Here is a 17,526-nt window from a genome sequence, read left to right as displayed (position 1 = left end):
TGTCTGATCCGGTTCAAAGCAGCTGATCTCTTCATTGCCAAGCGGATCCGTCTGCATCGTTTGCGAAGAGTAGCCATAAGAACGCGGCTTCTGTCTGTTAATTAACCCGGCAATTTCGTTGCGATTAATTCCGACCATGCCTCGAGCGTTCACCCGTTCCTTTGCCTGTGGAACACACTGTTCGCCTGAAACCTTCGTTTAATCATTACCGTGTACGCCCACGAATCACCCGAACTAGCGCACTACGCGTACTAAAACAGACATTCACTGAGGCTCGACTGCGTCGAAATCGATTACAGTGTACCTGTTTTAGCGATCAAATAAAATTGGATATCTATTGGATGGTCGGTCGTCGTTCATTACGATAAACGATTATGGACCGTTATCAAATGGGTGGACGTAATGACACGTGTTAATCTTGCGGGATTAGCGATTTCGAGTGTATTCACGTGTGTCTACAATTTTTACAGATAGAAATTTTTAATTTCACTTTCGACTTCCAATCTCAAGCGCTAGACTTGTTTGGAGTAGATAAGTATAGGAATTTTTCAACTGTTCAAATTCACCCGATATCTCGAAAACTACAGAGTAGAAAGAGGCGGGCAAAAGTGTTCGTCTTGGATACATAATTCATAGGGATAAGAACGGTCGAGGTTCCCAGAGACTTGTGTTTGTACATCCGTTCTTGAATAATCTCCACGATTCCATTTCGTGACGGGGTGAAACGAATTTTAAAACTTCCTTTTCCGAAATCATCATCCGTATACCGTTACGCAACGAAATCTTATCTAAGTATTATTTGTATCGTAACGGAACTTCAATTTGTAGTAGATATTTTATCAAGGATTAGACGTAATGCAGATCGCAATCAGATAATCTCGACACTTCTTCACCAATACAGCCGCATTTACACGGTATCTAGCCAGAACGATCACGACATTAGAGTTCCAGTATTGTTTCCCGCTGAAACACTATCTTCCACTGGATCATCGACTATCGTTCAGCTGCTTATGAAACCCGTCAAGGTTCTGCAGTCTCAAGAACAACCTCCGTATTTCGTGTCCCTGACCGCGTGAAGACAAAAATATGCAGTTAGCGTAAGCCGATTGTCAGCCATGTCCAAACAATTTCGAACAGTGCTTGTCCTGTATCATGGATTATAAAAACGGTGTGATAGTCGCGAAGGAATATGTCAGAGGCATGGTGCATAGTAATCGACACAATTTATTTACAATACAAAAACGTTTCGGATGTATACATACGTAAATATAGTCCTAGCCGAATCATTTAACCTGGTAGACTGGGACACGTTTGACGCTTTTGACGGGTTAAGAACCCATGCGTTCCTCGAGGCCCGATGGCCAAATAACGGTCAAATGCCGTATCTAATCCTTAATAAACGTGCACTTATCTAATAAAGCTTTTAAACGATACATAATGTAACACGATGCAATGCAAGAACACTCGTAGTAGTAACTTATACGTAAACGCAGTAAATCAAACCGTCCCACATACGAAACTCTTCAACATCGAATGACTGCCGTCTCGATCTTACATCTCCCTTACATCTACGCGATCGATAATGTGTTACATAGAAACGATTACAATTTCGCGAGTCGACGAGCGATCCACTTGGAAAAACGAAATTCATCGTACTGTATCAACTATCGATATCGCTACGTTAGGGAAGTTCATTTTTGCGCCTGCGCGTTGACTTTCGATCCTCTGCCGAAAGCCTTCCACTTGAAACGCGCCTAGGGTCATTCCACAATGGATGTCCCTTACTTCTCGTTCGATGACTGACAGAAACGTTTCTTTGCCCACCATATGGCAGCCAGGGCTGCTGCCAGAAATCCGATGCCCGCCACTATTCCCATGGATATCGCCCTGTTCCTACGGTATGCTGGAACTTCGAGACTGACGCGCTCGCTTGTGGCCACGTCGTCAGACATCGACATTGCGGCCACCTCGAACGTATAATAGCTCTCCTCTTCTAAGGTTTTAACTACAACGATTGTTCAAAATATTAAATATAACGCGACAAATTGACAAAATTGAAAGTGCTGTTTAATAAACGAAGGTCAACAATTACCTAGGTAGTAAGTGTCGGTCGTTTCTGCTCTTCCGTATAGTTGCTCGGACGGGCCTCGGAACCACCTAACCGCGTATAGTCTCACTTGCTCTTTGCCGTAGGCAGGGGGTTCCCAGGTGACTAAATAACCCTGCACGGTGGCCTGTACTCTGACGTTGATCGGCGGACCCATTCGGTCGTCTTTTAAGTAAAGAATGTTTCGATAAGATCGCAAAATGTAGAAAGGTAAAAAGCGTAGACTTAAGTATGCCTACCTGGTGGACTACGATATTCCGATGCCGAGTTTTCGTCTATCGAACCTGGAATTTATTTGTCCGATATCAATCTGTACGTCTCGCGTACAATAGTATCGCATTGTACGGAATGATACGTACTTGGCTGCGTGAAAATACGCAACGTTTTACTAAACATCCCGTCTCCGTGTTTGTCCTGACTAAGCACCATGAATTCATACTCGCGTCCGGGATTTAGATTGTTGACAGTGGCCTCGGTGATTTTCCTAGACACGATCTTCATCGTTCTCCATTCCGTGGTATCTGTTGGTCTATACCTGTTAGCGAGAATAAGTAGTTGTGTAACGTTATAAACGATATCACATCGATTCTTTGAAAGTTTTACTTACCAAACTGAATACTCCATCTTGGGCCTCACGTACCCTGGCACCCAAGTCAGCGTGACCGCGTTATTGCTGCTGTTGGCACTTAGATTGTACGGTGCTCTCGGAGGAACGTTCAATACCATCAATTCCGTGTCCGCAACAACGGTTGCAGCTTCGTTGCTAGCCGCGCATTGATACAGTCCTCTATCTTGTTCTTGAATTCTATCGATCGTCAAATTGCCACCGATCACGATGGTCCTGTTTCCCGGTGGTACTGGCGAACCATCCTGTTGCGGAAGTCGAGATTAATTGAGAAAGAAGATGAAAGGCCATCGATGAAACGTACCTTGTACCAAACGATCGACGGTCGATGGGATTGATCTCCATCCCTAGCGTCGCAAGGTATCTCCAAATTCTCTCCCAATTTCCTTATGTACAAGTGTTGTGGGGTCACTGTAAACACCGGCGGCCTTTGCACCACCTATCAAACGAAATTTCCGAATTAGGAGCGAGAATTATCAAGGGCGAGCTGTTTGAGCCGGCAATTGTGTCCCTCTAAAAGTTGACAATTGGAAAATAAAGGAACGATTAATACTGGTCTCAAGCGATCAATGGTCTCAATGATGACATTGCCTTGTTCTCTTTTCTTCTATGCCGCTTTCGGGGTCAACGATTTTCAGACCGGCCTCGTGAAAAGCTTTGCGTTTCATTCAATTGCAATTATGTTGCAATTGTACATATGTAACGAAAAAAAAAAGAAATACTCGCCACGGTGATCGAGGGGCTGGGCCCGTCGGTGCCCAGTTCGTTGTACGGTGTACAAGTGTAACTTCCGGAATGAGTTTCGTCCACTTTGCTGAAGTACAGAGAACCGTTTCTCCTGTAGAAGACGCCCTGAACGTTGTAAGGATCGAAAAGAAATCCATCCTTCTCCCAACGCAGATTCGTTAGGGATGGATTCGCCCTAAAATGACAGTCCAGAAGGGCTGGTTTTCCATACGGGAGATAGACTTCCCGGGGAGCGTATATAACCTTCGCCTTGTCTGAAACGTCAAACGATACTTCGTTAACGGAGCGCAGGTCAGAGTCACGGGTCCCATAATAAAGCAGGGAATGTCGAACAAAATTCTGGTGCGAGCCACGCTCGTTACACTTTCGCCCGCAGAGATCTTGATTACCGCGCAGTTATCGTCGGTTGTTCTCGTCGGTAATTCCCATTATTCCGCTCATGTTATTATTTCATTTCCTGGGCGAAAGTGTGCGATCATGGCCTCGTGCGGTATTCCACCCTCTGATATCGCTACGTGTGCAATTGCACGCGCATTTGTGTCGCTCGATTCTATAGATCTCGAGGTCTAATTCGTTGGCAAAGAAGGGATCGTCTGAGAATACTTGCATTGTACGTTGAGGAAGGCCGAGGCGCTCTGCTGGTCTCCAGTTTCACCGGTCACCATGCAGGTGTACTCCCCAAGGTCACCCATGGCAGGCGCGTTGATGGTCAGCGTTCCATTCTCGGCGATGGACGCTCTCCTTCTAAGATCCTATTATAAATCGATCGAAAATCAACTGCGGACACCCTGTATTACACTGTGATCGACAAAATATGTTACCTCGATTGCCGTAATTTCCACGCCCTCGCGGAACCAGTTTACGACCGACTTCTCTCCTTTGGCGACGCAATCGAAACTAACGGACTCACCCTCCATTACTGTCTTGTTGACAGGCGGGACCGCCAGCAAAGTCTCGCCTGGAACAGACGTCGGAAACGGCGACGCACCTGGGTTGAACGATTTAACGAGTCTGCCCAGTTTCAGGTTAGTAAGCATCAGCGGGATTACATCGTTTCGTTTGGTTTTAGTCTGCCAGCAATAGGCGGGATTAATCCTTTGAATCGGTTAATTCGCTTTAATCGCAGTGATTGCAACGTGTTAATCGATCTAGTGCACATTCGTAATGGTTAATCGGCGCGCTTGCCACCGTGAATCGTGTGCACAATAACGTAAGTGTTATTTCGATTCGATGCGTGACAGAGGCATTGTGTTCTTTCAGTGGCGAATCGCGGAAACTCATTCTCGCTACACTACCGTTTTCCGTGCCTTTATTTTCTGTTTCTTCTTCTACTTTTTTTTTTTCTAGGAAAGGGCGCGCCACTGCGTGCAAAACTACGTATCCGCGTATGATCGGTCGGTCGAACGAGTTCGTTCTATCGAGGGCCAGTTAATTTCGCGATTGGTTCTACGGCGATCAACTGCGCTGCGAATGCGCACGATGACTCAATTCCTTATTAACGTTCAACAGAACTCTAGCGGTAAAAAGCAGAATTCCGTCTGAGTTAACGAGTGAATCATCTTGCGCTACGAAGCGGGATGAGTTGAAACGAAACTTCGTATATTCCGTCGCCCGATACTTGGACTGAAATAATTTTTTTGGAATCCGAACGAGGCTCAAAAAAACTAGAATGACGTATGAAAAGTGAAATTAGGTGTAAACGTTTACTTCCTCGTTGCCGGAAATCCAGGACGGTTTCACGGTCACGAGCCTCTGCTTCGTCCAGCGCGGCATTAGCGTTGGTTGTCCAGCGTGACCCAATTCAGTGCTCAGGGTTAGTCAGTCGGCGTTTAACTGCGTTAATTCCCTTCACCACTTGGTGTTATCGAATTAGCAGATTAACGGATGCAAGAAAGTGCGCGACCTTACCATCTATGGCGAGGTGGAACCACGTTCCATTGTTCCTGGAGTTAGGCGTCCTGTTCGGGAAGATCACCCGACACTCGTACCATCCTTGATCGCTCTCACGAATATTCGTGAGATTAATGCTGCCCTGTCCGTATCCGCGATTCACGGCATCTTCTAAAAGATGAACGCGACCCTCGTAGCCCAGTCCCACAGACGGATATCCGTTGTACCATGAAAAGATCGTTCGACCCTGGAACGATCACAGATTGCTCGGTATTAAAGTTCTCTTCCGGTATCAGAGGATGATTCGTGTCGACGATGCGTCCCTAACAGCTTCCTCCTCCTTCACCATGTACGCGACCAATAGTCACGGTTCTCCGTACGATTATTCATCGTCGGTGTGAACAATTTCTCTTCCTGCGTGTAGTCGCTAACGGGCGAAACGTAACAACGTTGCAGACGTGACTTAAACCTAATTTATCGATCTATTTTGACTTCCGACATGCGATTACGTTTGCGAGGCCAGCCAGTAGACAATCAATTTCATAACCGTGGCTCGATCGCGATAACGTTAGAAGGAATGGAAAAGAAGTGCAACACGAGATGTCGGAAGTCGCGTTACGAAATCAGAGATTTACGTGATCCTTGAAAGAAGGAACGGTCGGGGGCTCGTAAAAATGAAAAACGCTGGAACTTAGGGAACGCTGGCGGTCAAAACGAGGCTGGTGAAAAGGCCTCTAATCGTCCCTAATCGTCTGACAATGCGTTAGCAGTGACCCACTGGCTGGACCCCTCGTGTCGTGGACTCGCCGTGACTAAATATAATGCAACCTTACGTCCCGTACTCCAATTACTACGTTTGACAGACAGAGAGGGACCGAACACCTGTTTTGCATACGCACCGACGCAGGGACCAATCAGGTTAAGTTCCACTTGATTTCATGCGATAGCCATGTGCGACGCTCAATCTGTTTCCGGCGTGCGGCTGCACGCGTTTCCAATGCAACATCCGCGAAAGAACGACGCCTCTTCGCCGTTAACAGGAAATCAACACGATCAATCGATGTCGCTTTACGACTTCCGTTTAGTTCGCTTCATTTGTATTTTACATTAGGTAACAGTCAACCGACACGATTTCTCGTGAAATTTTGGAAATTTGCTACTTAGATCTATGACGACGAGAGTTAACGAAGAGGTCGGACATATGTAAATAGGAAAACAAACGCCTATGACTCTGGCGTTCTCGTTACGGAATGGAAGTTAAGAAAGTTTGTCGATCGAGAGGATTTACACCCGATGGAAAGATTGCAACACAAAATTGTGCAACTGCAACCGCATTAACATCATATCCGCAGAATATTGCGCGATGCCTCGAAATCGAGACTCGGAGTCACGAAAAACTATATCGGGCTTCCCACACGGATCGAATACATTTCTTAAAGAAATCGAATCACCTACTCAACCTTGAGCCAACACTTTTCTACGTGGTTGAACGTAAACGCAGACTGTTCTCTGGTAGACGTAATCTCGATTAGACGAATTAATCGATGTAGATCTCGCTTTTTTCTGCTTTACATCGAGTTAGAATCACCGGATCAGGCCTCGGCGACGAAGCACAAAATTGGTCTCCATGTTTCTATTATTTTGATTAAATTACACGAAGACCAAGAGTTATTATAACGGGAGTATAAGTTATCTCCTTGAGATCGGCTATCAATTTCCTTGGAGGATCAAGAACGTATCGATGCATTTGGACGAGTCGAAGTTTCATCTTCCCCTGGTAACCGCAAACCACGTAACCGATAAACAAGTCGAGATTTTCGCATCCTGAGAGAAATAATATTGTTTATCAAAGTTGAGCAATATCGTTTCTGTCCTTGTTGTTCGTATCTCATACGATGAAACGAAACTTACGAGATGAAATCGACGATACTTTGAAATCAATGTTGTCGCACTTACGTCACGATTCCATTGAAGAATGTAGGGAATCGGAGTCTCGTGTGGAAAGTCCAAATCGCAATTAAACACCTCGTACTCTCCAACTCCTGCGTTCAGATAATTCGGCTCGTTCTCTTCCTCTAGTATCAAGCCGAATGCTGAAAATAATAGAGACGCGAATCAGCAAATGATCCCCGGCGAGAATCGATGCGGCAAGCGAGTGAACAATCGGCGCGGTTGGCGAGAACATCGCGTGATAAATAACAATATAGGATCAAGTCAATTTTCGCAAATTGGTTAATTTTCTGGTGTATTACGCGCGACCGTCAAGCGAGTCCCAATTAAATCGACGCAAAGTTCGATATCAACGAGCCTCGAATGTTGAGAAGAAAAAGATTCCCGTTGGGACGTGCGACTCACCTTGGTAGCAGAGGAAGATGGCCAGCAGCTGGTGAATGCCAATCGCTCTGGACATTTTCTTTGGTTATCCAAGATCGCTGTTACGATGAATTCTCACCGTTTTCGTAGCTGTCTTCCAGCGATAGTACGCGGACGCAATGTCAGAAGCAAGTTACACCTCGCGCCCGACGATGACGTCGTACGAAACACGGCAGCAAAATACATCTGTCATCACTGACACTCATTAAACATCGACCACCACCTGCGACGATTAAATGACACGCGACACTTTCGCGATCGAACTTCTGGCTCGATCAACGTCAGCACATCCACCGCCTCCCTTCTACTTCTCTCTTCCTACTCTTTGTCTTGTCCTTGAGATGTTCAGCACGGTGCTTTTCTACCAAACATCCGTACTTCTCGATCCGTCGATCGAGTCACTCGAAATCGAGCCTTTAGCGTTTTTATCCCGACGCGTTCTCCGTACGATCTGGTTGCAGCGGTTTCAATGTTGACGTCTTTTATCGAAAGCCACAAGATCGAGTGGTACCGAGAGATCGATGCGGCCTACCGAGCTGATCCACCGTGGAACGTTCGCTCACCGAATGCTTCGGTGGTTGTGGTGATAACCAAGTAATCGCTCCGCCTCGCTCAATCCAAGCGGATACGACGCCGAACAGAAGCGGTAACGAGCTGTGCAATTGGGAAGGGGTAATGCTACTAGCGTCCAGAGGAGGGAGATCCGCGGGGTACCAGACGATTCTACGTTCGCGGTTTCTAGTTGTACGGGCTTCTCTAGCGCCGCGCCGTTCCTATTACCCGGCACATTCACCACGCGAACGGGGGGCGCGCCAGAAAAATGATTAAACCGTTCCGTGGGAGAAGCCGAGAGTCAGATGCGATCGGTGGATGATTTTATGGGAACAAGGGATGGCCTCGTATCATCGTCTCTCATCTACGCACATTATCTATCTATCGTTTGTTATCTAGGATCCTTTAAATTCTGCACCCAGTTATTTCTCTCTTATTATACTCTGTAGTCTGTACTCGCGAAATACGTTCTGTTCTTTCATCGCCTGGCGGGAGAGTTTGTCCATTCAATCTCGGACGAATCGCGTTCTTTCAGTGCCACTCTTTCTTATCTGAAGCTGGATCGAGGTAGTTAAGAGGCCCGAACGGAGATTAAAAGTTCGTCAAACCTGGTCTTGCATAGAAATGAACGACCATTTATAGAGACATCCGATTCAGCCTGCGAATGGTCCTAAATTTAGGAACGCTTTGACATTTCGTAAGAACGTAGTTGCGTTAAGAGAATGTAAGTAGCAGAAGGTTAGCGCGATAGGTGTAGCTGGTTGTCGCAGAGATCTCTTTTATTTATCCGCCTACACAGCGTAATTGCGTCTCGCGGTGCTCTCGTAACGAAGACGCCGACTTCCGGCAACGTATATTTACTATTGTGTCACGTTCGTCGAGTTCACGGCTCCGTTTTTCGGCGTAAAATTCACCGTCTCCGACAGTAATTCTCTCGCTCGATTAAAGTCATTGGCTTGGTAATCGGTGCGTCTCTGGTTTCCACCGATTATGGGACGTTTGTCTTTGTTTTATTGTTTTCCGCCGCGGACTAGATTCACCGATTAAATTCGTTACAAGGGCGGATCGAGCGATAATTTTGCAAAGAAAGACGATGCGATCGAAGGAATGGTTGGAGGAAACAAAGAAAGCTAATAATTGGAACGAGGATGTTCCTGCGAGAGATGGGTCGAATCGAATCTCGATCGAGTCATTGCAGCGATACGACGACGACAACGACGACGAAGCTGTACACCGGCACAGCCGCGCGCCATTTGCGTGGGTGACCTCAGATTACGTCACATCCGTCCCTTGCCGCATTAGTAGACTGCCCACAGCCTTGTCACGCTGTTGAGATAATGGATCCATTCGCATGGATCACGATCCAGGATTGGACGTGGCCGGGACACTGGAAATAAATGCGTCCATAATGATACCGACCGTATTATTTCATCGACGAGCCATACAAGGGAACAACTTGTTCCTGGTCCACCTGCCATGCGACCAATGAATCTTCGGAAATCGAAAATGGGAGTTGCACATCGACCGTCTCGCGTTTAGGTCACTTCGCAGCTAAACCGTCTCCGCCGCAGCTGTCTCACGGCATAATCATGGAGTGTTTAATTCTTTTTCTTCGAATAGACCATCGAAAAGCCTCGTGAACGCATTTAGCCGATGTAGACGTGTCGAGTGGGAATGTTATCGCGACGAAACGCTCCAGTTTTTCGCCCGCGACGTTATCGAGGGAAATCATGGAAATTACAGTAATTCCCGGTAATCAGTACCGTAGACGCGTTGCGCAAATGTTCCTTCTGCGCGCGTTTAATGGCGGGTCATACGCACAGTCTTCATAAATTACAGACAAAGACCGAGATTTCGCGTTTCTTCGCTCAGCCTACAAAAATACGTACCTACAGCATTCTCGGTTTAACGATTGGACGTTGCCCTCGTTACGCCGAATTGGCAATGATCTTATTGCCTTGGCTAGTGGTTCCGTTTCATCGGTTTCGTGGAAATCCTTCGATGGTCTAAGAAAACGGAGCGACGCGGTAATTCGGTCGACAACGATTCAATTGCGTTTTGAGACGAGCGATGGCGATCGTTCGACGTGATCGATTTGACGGACATCTCGAAGTATTTCGCGACGACACGCGGCCGCCGCGATAGTCGTTGCGCTTTTTGAGCAATGAAAGTATCACGAGAGGCAGATTTCTAAAATAACGTTTGTATTTATTAAATTTGAACGTTATAAACTATGGTATATTGCATATATTATATTATATACGATACTAACGTAATATATTATATTAATACACGATAATATAATATATTATACACTATCGATATAGGTGTAGTATACCGTTTTAAAAAGCCGGGCAACGTGTTAGTACGTGTGTGACGGAATGGGAGCTAGTATCCCCGTCCCGTTTCGGTTCCTACAAACGTATTAATAAATCGAACTTTACTCGATAGACCTCGTGCAGACGAGTGCATCTTATAGTTTCTATATGCATTTATTTGCGTACGCGTTTAGAGTTGCAATCGGATCGGTGCGCTCATACGTATCGCGCATACTTCTAGAAGGGATTGGAGTGAACGTAGAGATATCCCACAACACAGACTCTCTTCTTTTTTCCTTTCAAATGTCGCTTTATTTTTCACTTTTATTTGATAATAAATTGTCTACAATTTGTCCTAGGTTAGTACGTCTTGGAGTTCTCGTGGGGGGAGGTTCGCGAGAAAGCATAGGTCAATCAATAAAACGGTGAAAAATGGAGGTGAAAGCGAGCACTCGCGAAGGTGACTAACGAAAACGCGCCTCTCGTTCGTTTCTATTCGTTCTCTTCTCTCTCCTTTTCTTTTGTTTACTTCTTTCATTTTGTTGCTCGGTTGGAAGTCGCGCGTGCAACAAGAAAACGGACGATATATTTAAGCGAACGTAGCGAAGACAGACGATACAGAAGAACGTTACGATAAGAAGATTATATTCGATGCACGCGCGCGGATGCATATCCGGCGATTGAAGAACGCTGACACGAACGGAAATCAAAGGGTAACTTTTTGTAAAACGAAAAAAAAAGACAACGGGCATGGTTGAACGAACGGTTGGACGTTGCCCTAGAAATCGTCGGTGTGCTCGATGCCGATAGACTTTGAACACTCGAAAACTCTCGTCGTACCTGGAACTGCGACGATCGTTTATTTTGAAAAACGGATCGCTTGCTACCGGCGCGGCGTCGCTAGGACGCCGTCCCTTCTACGTTCGTCTCTTTCTTTCTCTCTCTCGATCATTAAATTTTGTTCACAATTCGTTGCGGTTTTTATCGATCGAAGGAAAACTCGCGTCGATTATTCGAAAGAATGCGGAATACCGTGATGGAAATGAGAAGATCGTAATACCGGTGAAAAATAGTACCCGAGAGCCATTGTATAATAGTAGCGCGACGCTGACGCTAGAAAACTCTAAACGTGCGCGATCGTAGAGACCTCGAGTCTCTTTGGCCATTTTTCTAGCCTGCCGTTTACGCGCGCGATTCGACGGCTCGACTTTCCGAAATATTTTCGCGATTTTACGTTATCGCAACGCAGAGAAACATAGTACGAAACATAGTATGAAAGTAAATATACGCGATCGTTTCGAACGTAATCGCTAACCGATCGATCCAATCTCGCGCGATCTCTAGCTCGACCGCGAAGAATATCTTTCTGTTAGCTGCTGCACGTGTTGGATTCGCAAACGTTCTGCTCCAAGGGATGAAAATTTCACTCGCGACTCTGAAAAATATGCTATGCCAGATGGCTTTCAGGTACGTAAAGAGCGAATACCTAAATTAATTTCATTCACATCCGGCGGTAAGTTCATACTCGCTCGAACTCTAAATAAATAACGCGACTAAGATAAATCGCAAACGAAAAGAAAGCCATGACGATGACTCGAGGTAGACGGAGAGCAAGAAATGGAAATACGTAGATATGAGAAGTAGAAAAGTGAAAGGAGATAGGGAAGTAGAAAGATGAATACGGTGAAGATGCAGAAGAGGGAGAAGATGAGGACAACGGTTCTTTTTTCAGGAACAAAAAGAACAAACGCAAAACGAAGCTATCGATAATGAATGTTGATGACGAACGTTACACGAACGAATTCACGATTCAACCATATTATTCATTTAACACGCGATCGCGCCAAACCATTAATCCTTTCTCCCGTTCTATGTCGTATCCTTCGTCTCGGTCTCTGTATACATGCATACGTACATATATATTCCTTGCTAGATCTCAGACTCTTTCAGACGACATTCGTGGCATTGCCACCTATTGGTGCCGCACGATTACACTGAAATTTTAGCGGCGGCACCTCCGTTCGTCGAAGGCACCCCGTCTCGTCCTCTCGTCTTTCCGATTCATCGCGATCGTCGACACTCTGCGCGTATTCTTGAGATCGTTGTATCTAACTATGATATATCTACACGTTACTTATATGTCTATATCAATTGGTTGGTTTTTCTTTTCTTTCGCTCGCCGTATTTTCTCTTTGCTCGACCGTCTAAACAGGCAAAGGGCCACACGGGTAAAGGAAGATCGGTTAAAACGTCGACCCACGGAGGCGATCGATCGACGTTTCCGATCCTCTCCCTGCGCCTAGACATTTGCTCTTTCGGCTTTCTACGCGGTACCACGTCATCTCGTCGAGTTCGACTCTTCGATCCGCGAAAGGAACAACGGATGATTTAAATCGATCATGGCCGTTCGACGTACAAAAAGATTACCGATCGATCGCTCGCTTCCTTTCGTTCGGCCGAGAGTACGTCCTCGTTATCGATCATCGGCACCGCGTCCACAGTGCGCCACTCTTTGCTACCAGGGAACCATACGGCTTGATCGAGACACGCCTCTTACATCCAATTTTATTATGATACAACAGCAACGATAGTTCAAAAATCGCGGCGTGGCCCGATCACGCGTGCCCCTCAAGCTTCTCCTCGCTGTCGCTTCGATCCCGAGTAATAGTAATTAATTTAACGAATTAGTCGTCGCCGCGTTCGTCGTTCTCGTTGATTAATACGCTACACGCTACGTCGTTTACGATGTACAATATCAATTAATTATCAAATTATTAATTCAATCATTAGAATTACTTTAGAATATTGGTACTCTTTCGCGTCACCTCCGTTCTTTCTTTGTTTCCATCTTATACGCTTCTCTTGTTCGTTTATTCCGCACTCTTTCTTTCCTTCTCTTTCTCACGCACGCTCATACACTCAAACAGATACACTCTTCTCTTCTATCCCGCACTCTATCGCACAATATAGCACTCATCTCACGCCGCACTCATTCAGTTACATCTTAACGGAGATTATACAGAGCGTCCTGCCTCGACAGCGTCCGCGTCGTCGTTTGCACTTGTCGGCTTTACGGCTTTTCGTCGAAGTATAGTTGAATCGTGAGTAGAGCCCTTGCTATTATATTTATATAATATAAGTATTTATAATACGCACGTATAAATAAATGTTTTGTACTATAAAAAAAAGTAAAATGCTGAGACGTCGAGGGGAAATCGCGCGGCGCCGCGGCCCGAGAGTATTCGATTGCTCCGCAGTCGCAGCTGCTGCTTTGCCCTGTGTTCGCACGCAGTGTGCAGTTGAACGGAAAGTAATCAAGAAAATTTAACAAGAGAGGAGGTAGAAACCAAAGAAGAGGAAACAGAAGTTGGAAGCGGCGTTCGATTAAATCGAAGTAACACGTTATAATTATCGTGTAAAGTATCGCGGGTGAATACGTTAACATCTTTCTCATTCGTTTAGGTCGCGTTCTACTCGATCGAAGTTAGCCCGTATTTGAATTCTCGAACACTCTGTGGGCCGTCCACGAGCTTCGTCCTCGACTCGAGATGATTTAATACAATGCGTTTGGTGAGAATTAGGTGGGTATCGAAGAACGCTTTTCGTGTGTACACGTGTGTCGCGTGTCTGTAATCATTCGTACAACACTCGCTCGTTCGTCATTCGCTCGTCCTTCCTCTCTTCGTGTACGCGCACGCGCGCGCGAGCGCGTGTGTGTGTTTGTATGTGTGTTTGCGCGTGCACGCGTGTATGTGCGAATGTGTCGCCAGTGTGTCATGTACTGTCGATAAGAGTGTGTACGCGTGTGTAATTCTTTTGTATCTAATGCACGGGTCACGGCATCCAACGGCGATGCTTCCACGCGAGTGCACGATTTGCGATCTCCTTTCGTATGTATATTGGTTTGTCAGTCACAGGAACTCTTGCCGCGAACGCATTCCCGTTGGAAGGAACGGACAGAGGGGGAATAGTCGTCGGTCCCATTGTCGTCGTTCGCTGGCAGTTCGTGAAGGAATAGCCTTCGCATGGCAAAAGTTCGCGCCGAAAGGCTCGACCGGAGCAAAATGGGCTCGCGACGAGGGTGGGCGAGAGAAAAAGGCGGCGAGCGGTTCTCGATGTCTCGGAATGCGTGCACGCGCGTGTTCGCAAACTCCGTGGCCGTCAGACCGCGGCTAGATTCAAAGAACTTTACTTATCCTCGTTTACTTTACTTAAGAAAAATTATTGTGCCGATAATATGTTGGGTCGCTAGCGAAACCCTAAACAGGCAGTGCAGTACGAGTGAGTCCTTAAGCAATTTCCAGGCAAGCTTCGGCCTAATATCACTTTTCGAGTCCATTGCTCATCGATATAATTAACCTTTTAATTTATTTTTTTCTTAGATTCTCGTGTGTGTGTGTGTGTGTGTGTGTGTGTGTATGTATGTATGTATGTATGTATGTATGTATGTATACGTGTATGGTAATTCTTCGATTATCTTACTTGTGTGTTTTTTTATCTTCTTTTTTTAGTTGCATCGCATTCGCTTTCATTTTTTTTTGCTTCATTTTTTTTTTGTTTTTCTTTAATTATTACTTACAGTGTACGATTAAAGTTACTCTTACGTGTCGTTTTAAAAGATATACGGAGCACGGTGTAGTTTCTTTGGAGTATCATGCCGTCTCTCGTCTTATCGGTATTTCTTTCTCGCTGAAACCCGATTTCACGTTCCGTGCCAATCGTTTCGCTTAATTCCTCGGGCGGGAACATTTAGTTATCGGTTCGAACGGAATCGGTTCTCTACCGAGTTGTTCTCGGCCGAACGTCCTCCGGCTTCTTCCTCGCACTTCCATTCGCTAAGAAACTCATGCGCCTGATTTTCTCTTTACTCGATAATATTAGTAACGCTAAAAATCACGGTCGTCCGAATTGGACGTAGGCGTCGTTGGTACACGCGGGATATGACCAATAACGATCGTCGAACTCGAATCGTCCCCGCCTGCTCGAACCATCTTTCGTCTTTCGTCGCTGGATCCTCTGGAACGTCGTCGATCCTCCTTGTGACATTCCTTGACTGTTGGACGAGAGAAGGGGGGTACGAGAACTCGTCTCGCATGTCGCTTTTCTCCTTAAATCAGCAACGATCGGACTCGGACGATGTGTAACTTCTTAACGTACAGTTCTACTACGTTAGTTGTTCGCGTTGGTGAAATTTATGTATCCTGAGCTGACGCTTGTAACAGCCTTTTTTTTGTAGAGATGGTTGCCCAGCTGATAGAATTGACTTGAAGTTGCCTACATTTGAATCGCGTACGATGATCCTCGTTGTGCTTTAACAGTTGGTCTCCGATGATAATCACGGCGACGTCCGCTTGGAATCGCGTTTGCATAACTTTCGTCACAGCCGGGATTTGCTGGGTTTCGTCCGCTTCATCGCTCTCCCGCGTCCTTCGAGATTGTTCTTCCGTTCTTTTCTCTTCCGATGTTCTCGAGATGTCTTGATTTGCGAATTTGCTTCGTTCGCAGAGCGTCCCGTCTCTCGTTACGCGTTCTTCTCGTTTCCGATTGACCACGAAAGAGACGAAGAAGCAACGAATCGGAGCAGATATCCGATGATGGAACTATATGGAAATCCAACGAATGCAACTTAGTTACTAGTGAACAGTGCCGTCAACAGGCGCTTTCGAGATGCGCGCTCTGTCTTCTCCTCGCTTGCCGCTGTCGAAACTGATGGAACTCGGCCTTCATCGCTTGCACTCTAGCCTCGATGTTGTCCCTGCTATATCTCGGCGTCTGGTGATGGATCGTATGCACCTGGTGAATGTGTGGCACGTGAATAGTGTGAATCTGATGTACCGGTGGCCTCTCTTCCCTGGTCGGGGTGGAGGCGGACGTAGGGGTCGGCGTACACGAGACAGGATCGAACTCGTAATGTCCATCGACGCTGCCGGCGTCCACGGCATTTTGAATGTGCGTGTGCTCGACTTTCGCTTGATCCTGAAGCTCCAACCATCGGCCAACCAGGGGTGGCGGCGGTGGTCTGTAAGGCGGTGGTCTCCACTCGGCCACTGTACTACCGCTCCTCGAGCTCTGATTCTGTTGCGAGGTGTTTTTACTGCCGAAGCCCGAGCTGCTAGACCTACTCTCCGGCGATGTCTCCAAGTCTGGGGACGCGGCCAGCTCTGGGGCAGACCTCGCATGCCTCGCGTGTCGAGGAGGCAGCCTCGCTCTCGATCTACCGGCAGATTGAGGCGGCGAAGAGGTCGCCAACGGTTGAACGGGTACGAACCTCCTAGACTCGGCGTGGATCGCCTTCAACGAGGGAAGCTCCTGGCTGTATCGCTGGTGCACGCTACGAAGCTGAAGATAATCGGGCGGCGTCGGAAAGGAACGTTCTCCGGATGATGGTTGCCTGACAGAACTGAGATCGCTGAAGTATAAAGGCGTCCAGGGGACTTGCGGCCCGCTCGGTGAACTGGCCAAGAACCTGGGTGACGAGATCGTGCAGATTGCTGGCGCTATTCTAGCTAACGAGTTCACCGTCCCGTGATGATGAATAGACGGCGGTAACCCTCCGATGGAGACGCCACTACCATCGGACCTGAGGCTGAGTTGACTGGTGCCGACGAGCGGTCGCCGCCAGGAGGATTTGAGCCGCTGCTTCGGCAGGAATCCACCGTCGTCGCTGCTCGAAGCGTCCAGGATGCTGTTGTTCGCCGAGCTGAGGACCGAGTCTGCTACCACGAAGCGGCCGTCGGCCGCGCGTGAGATTTTTCCCAGCGGTCGGCCGCGGCACGAGTCCGGCGTATCCGGGTTCAGAATCTCCCGCAGGAGATTTAGACCTGGTACTCGGCTTTTTCTAGGTCTACGGGTAGGACAGAACGAGCGTTAGAGAGTTCGCAATGGTGGCCGTTAACTATGGCGACGCGATCAAC

At 46.9% G+C, this 17,526-nt stretch overlaps 2 protein-coding genes across 17 annotated transcripts in view; both read right to left on the bottom strand.

Moving 5' to 3' along the window:
* Window positions 1-1,204: 1,204 nt before the first annotated feature.
* Window positions 1,205-8,357, bottom strand: LOC122566665 (protein borderless). Of its 3 annotated transcripts, none has more exons than XM_043724256.1 (12): window positions 7,725-8,357; window positions 7,326-7,462; window positions 5,388-5,616; window positions 4,301-4,467; window positions 4,087-4,231; window positions 3,459-3,733; window positions 3,037-3,171; window positions 2,715-2,977; window positions 2,467-2,642; window positions 2,347-2,391; window positions 2,093-2,272; window positions 1,205-2,005 (listed from the first exon to the last, which is right to left on the bottom strand). In XM_043724256.1, the coding sequence occupies exons 1-12, from the start codon at window positions 7,777-7,779 to the stop codon at window positions 1,782-1,784; spliced, it is 2,031 nt and encodes a 676-aa protein (XP_043580191.1). In that variant the 5' UTR covers window positions 7,780-8,357; the 3' UTR covers window positions 1,205-1,781. The 3 variants fall into 3 exon arrangements, with proteins under 3 accessions (XP_043580191.1, XP_043580192.1, XP_043580193.1); XM_043724257.1 differs by having other exon boundaries at window positions 4,301-4,437; XM_043724258.1 differs by lacking the exons at window positions 5,388-5,616; window positions 7,326-7,462; window positions 7,725-8,357 and adding an exon at window positions 5,187-5,267 and having other exon boundaries at window positions 4,301-4,549.
* A 2,541-nt stretch (window positions 8,358-10,898) lies between these two features.
* LOC122566660 (protein turtle-like) overlaps window positions 10,899-17,526 on the bottom strand; it is a 156,215-nt gene continuing 149,587 nt past the window's right edge. For all 14 annotated transcript variants that reach the window (XM_043724228.1, XM_043724221.1, XM_043724227.1 and 11 more), the window contains one exon: window positions 10,899-17,456. In XM_043724228.1, the coding sequence (XP_043580163.1) occupies window positions 16,262-17,456 (1,195 nt within the window). In that variant the 3' untranslated portion in view covers window positions 10,899-16,261. The remainder of the gene's footprint in view (window positions 17,457-17,526) is intronic.

This window comes from Bombus pyrosoma, linkage group LG4 (assembly GCF_014825855.1).
Source record: "Bombus pyrosoma isolate SC7728 linkage group LG4, ASM1482585v1, whole genome shotgun sequence".
NCBI classification, from domain to species: domain Eukaryota; kingdom Metazoa; phylum Arthropoda; class Insecta; order Hymenoptera; family Apidae; genus Bombus; species Bombus pyrosoma.
Note: the sequence above shows the minus strand (reverse complement) of the source record. Positions and strands in the feature narration are given on the sequence as shown.

Bases quoted from the DNA above. Each gene is read 5' to 3' on its own strand.
- LOC122566665 (XM_043724256.1), bottom strand. From the start codon at position 7,779: ATGTCCAGAGCGATTGGCATTCACCAGCTGCTGGCCATCTTCCTCTGC. The intron at 7,463-7,724 runs GTGAGTCGCACG...TATTATTTTCAG, and splicing joins CATCTTCCTCTGCTACCAAG to CATTCGGCTTGATACTAGAG. The intron at 2,392-2,466 runs GTACGTATCATT...AATAAATTCCAG, and splicing joins GCGTATTTTCACGCAGCCAA to GTTCGATAGACGAAAACTCG.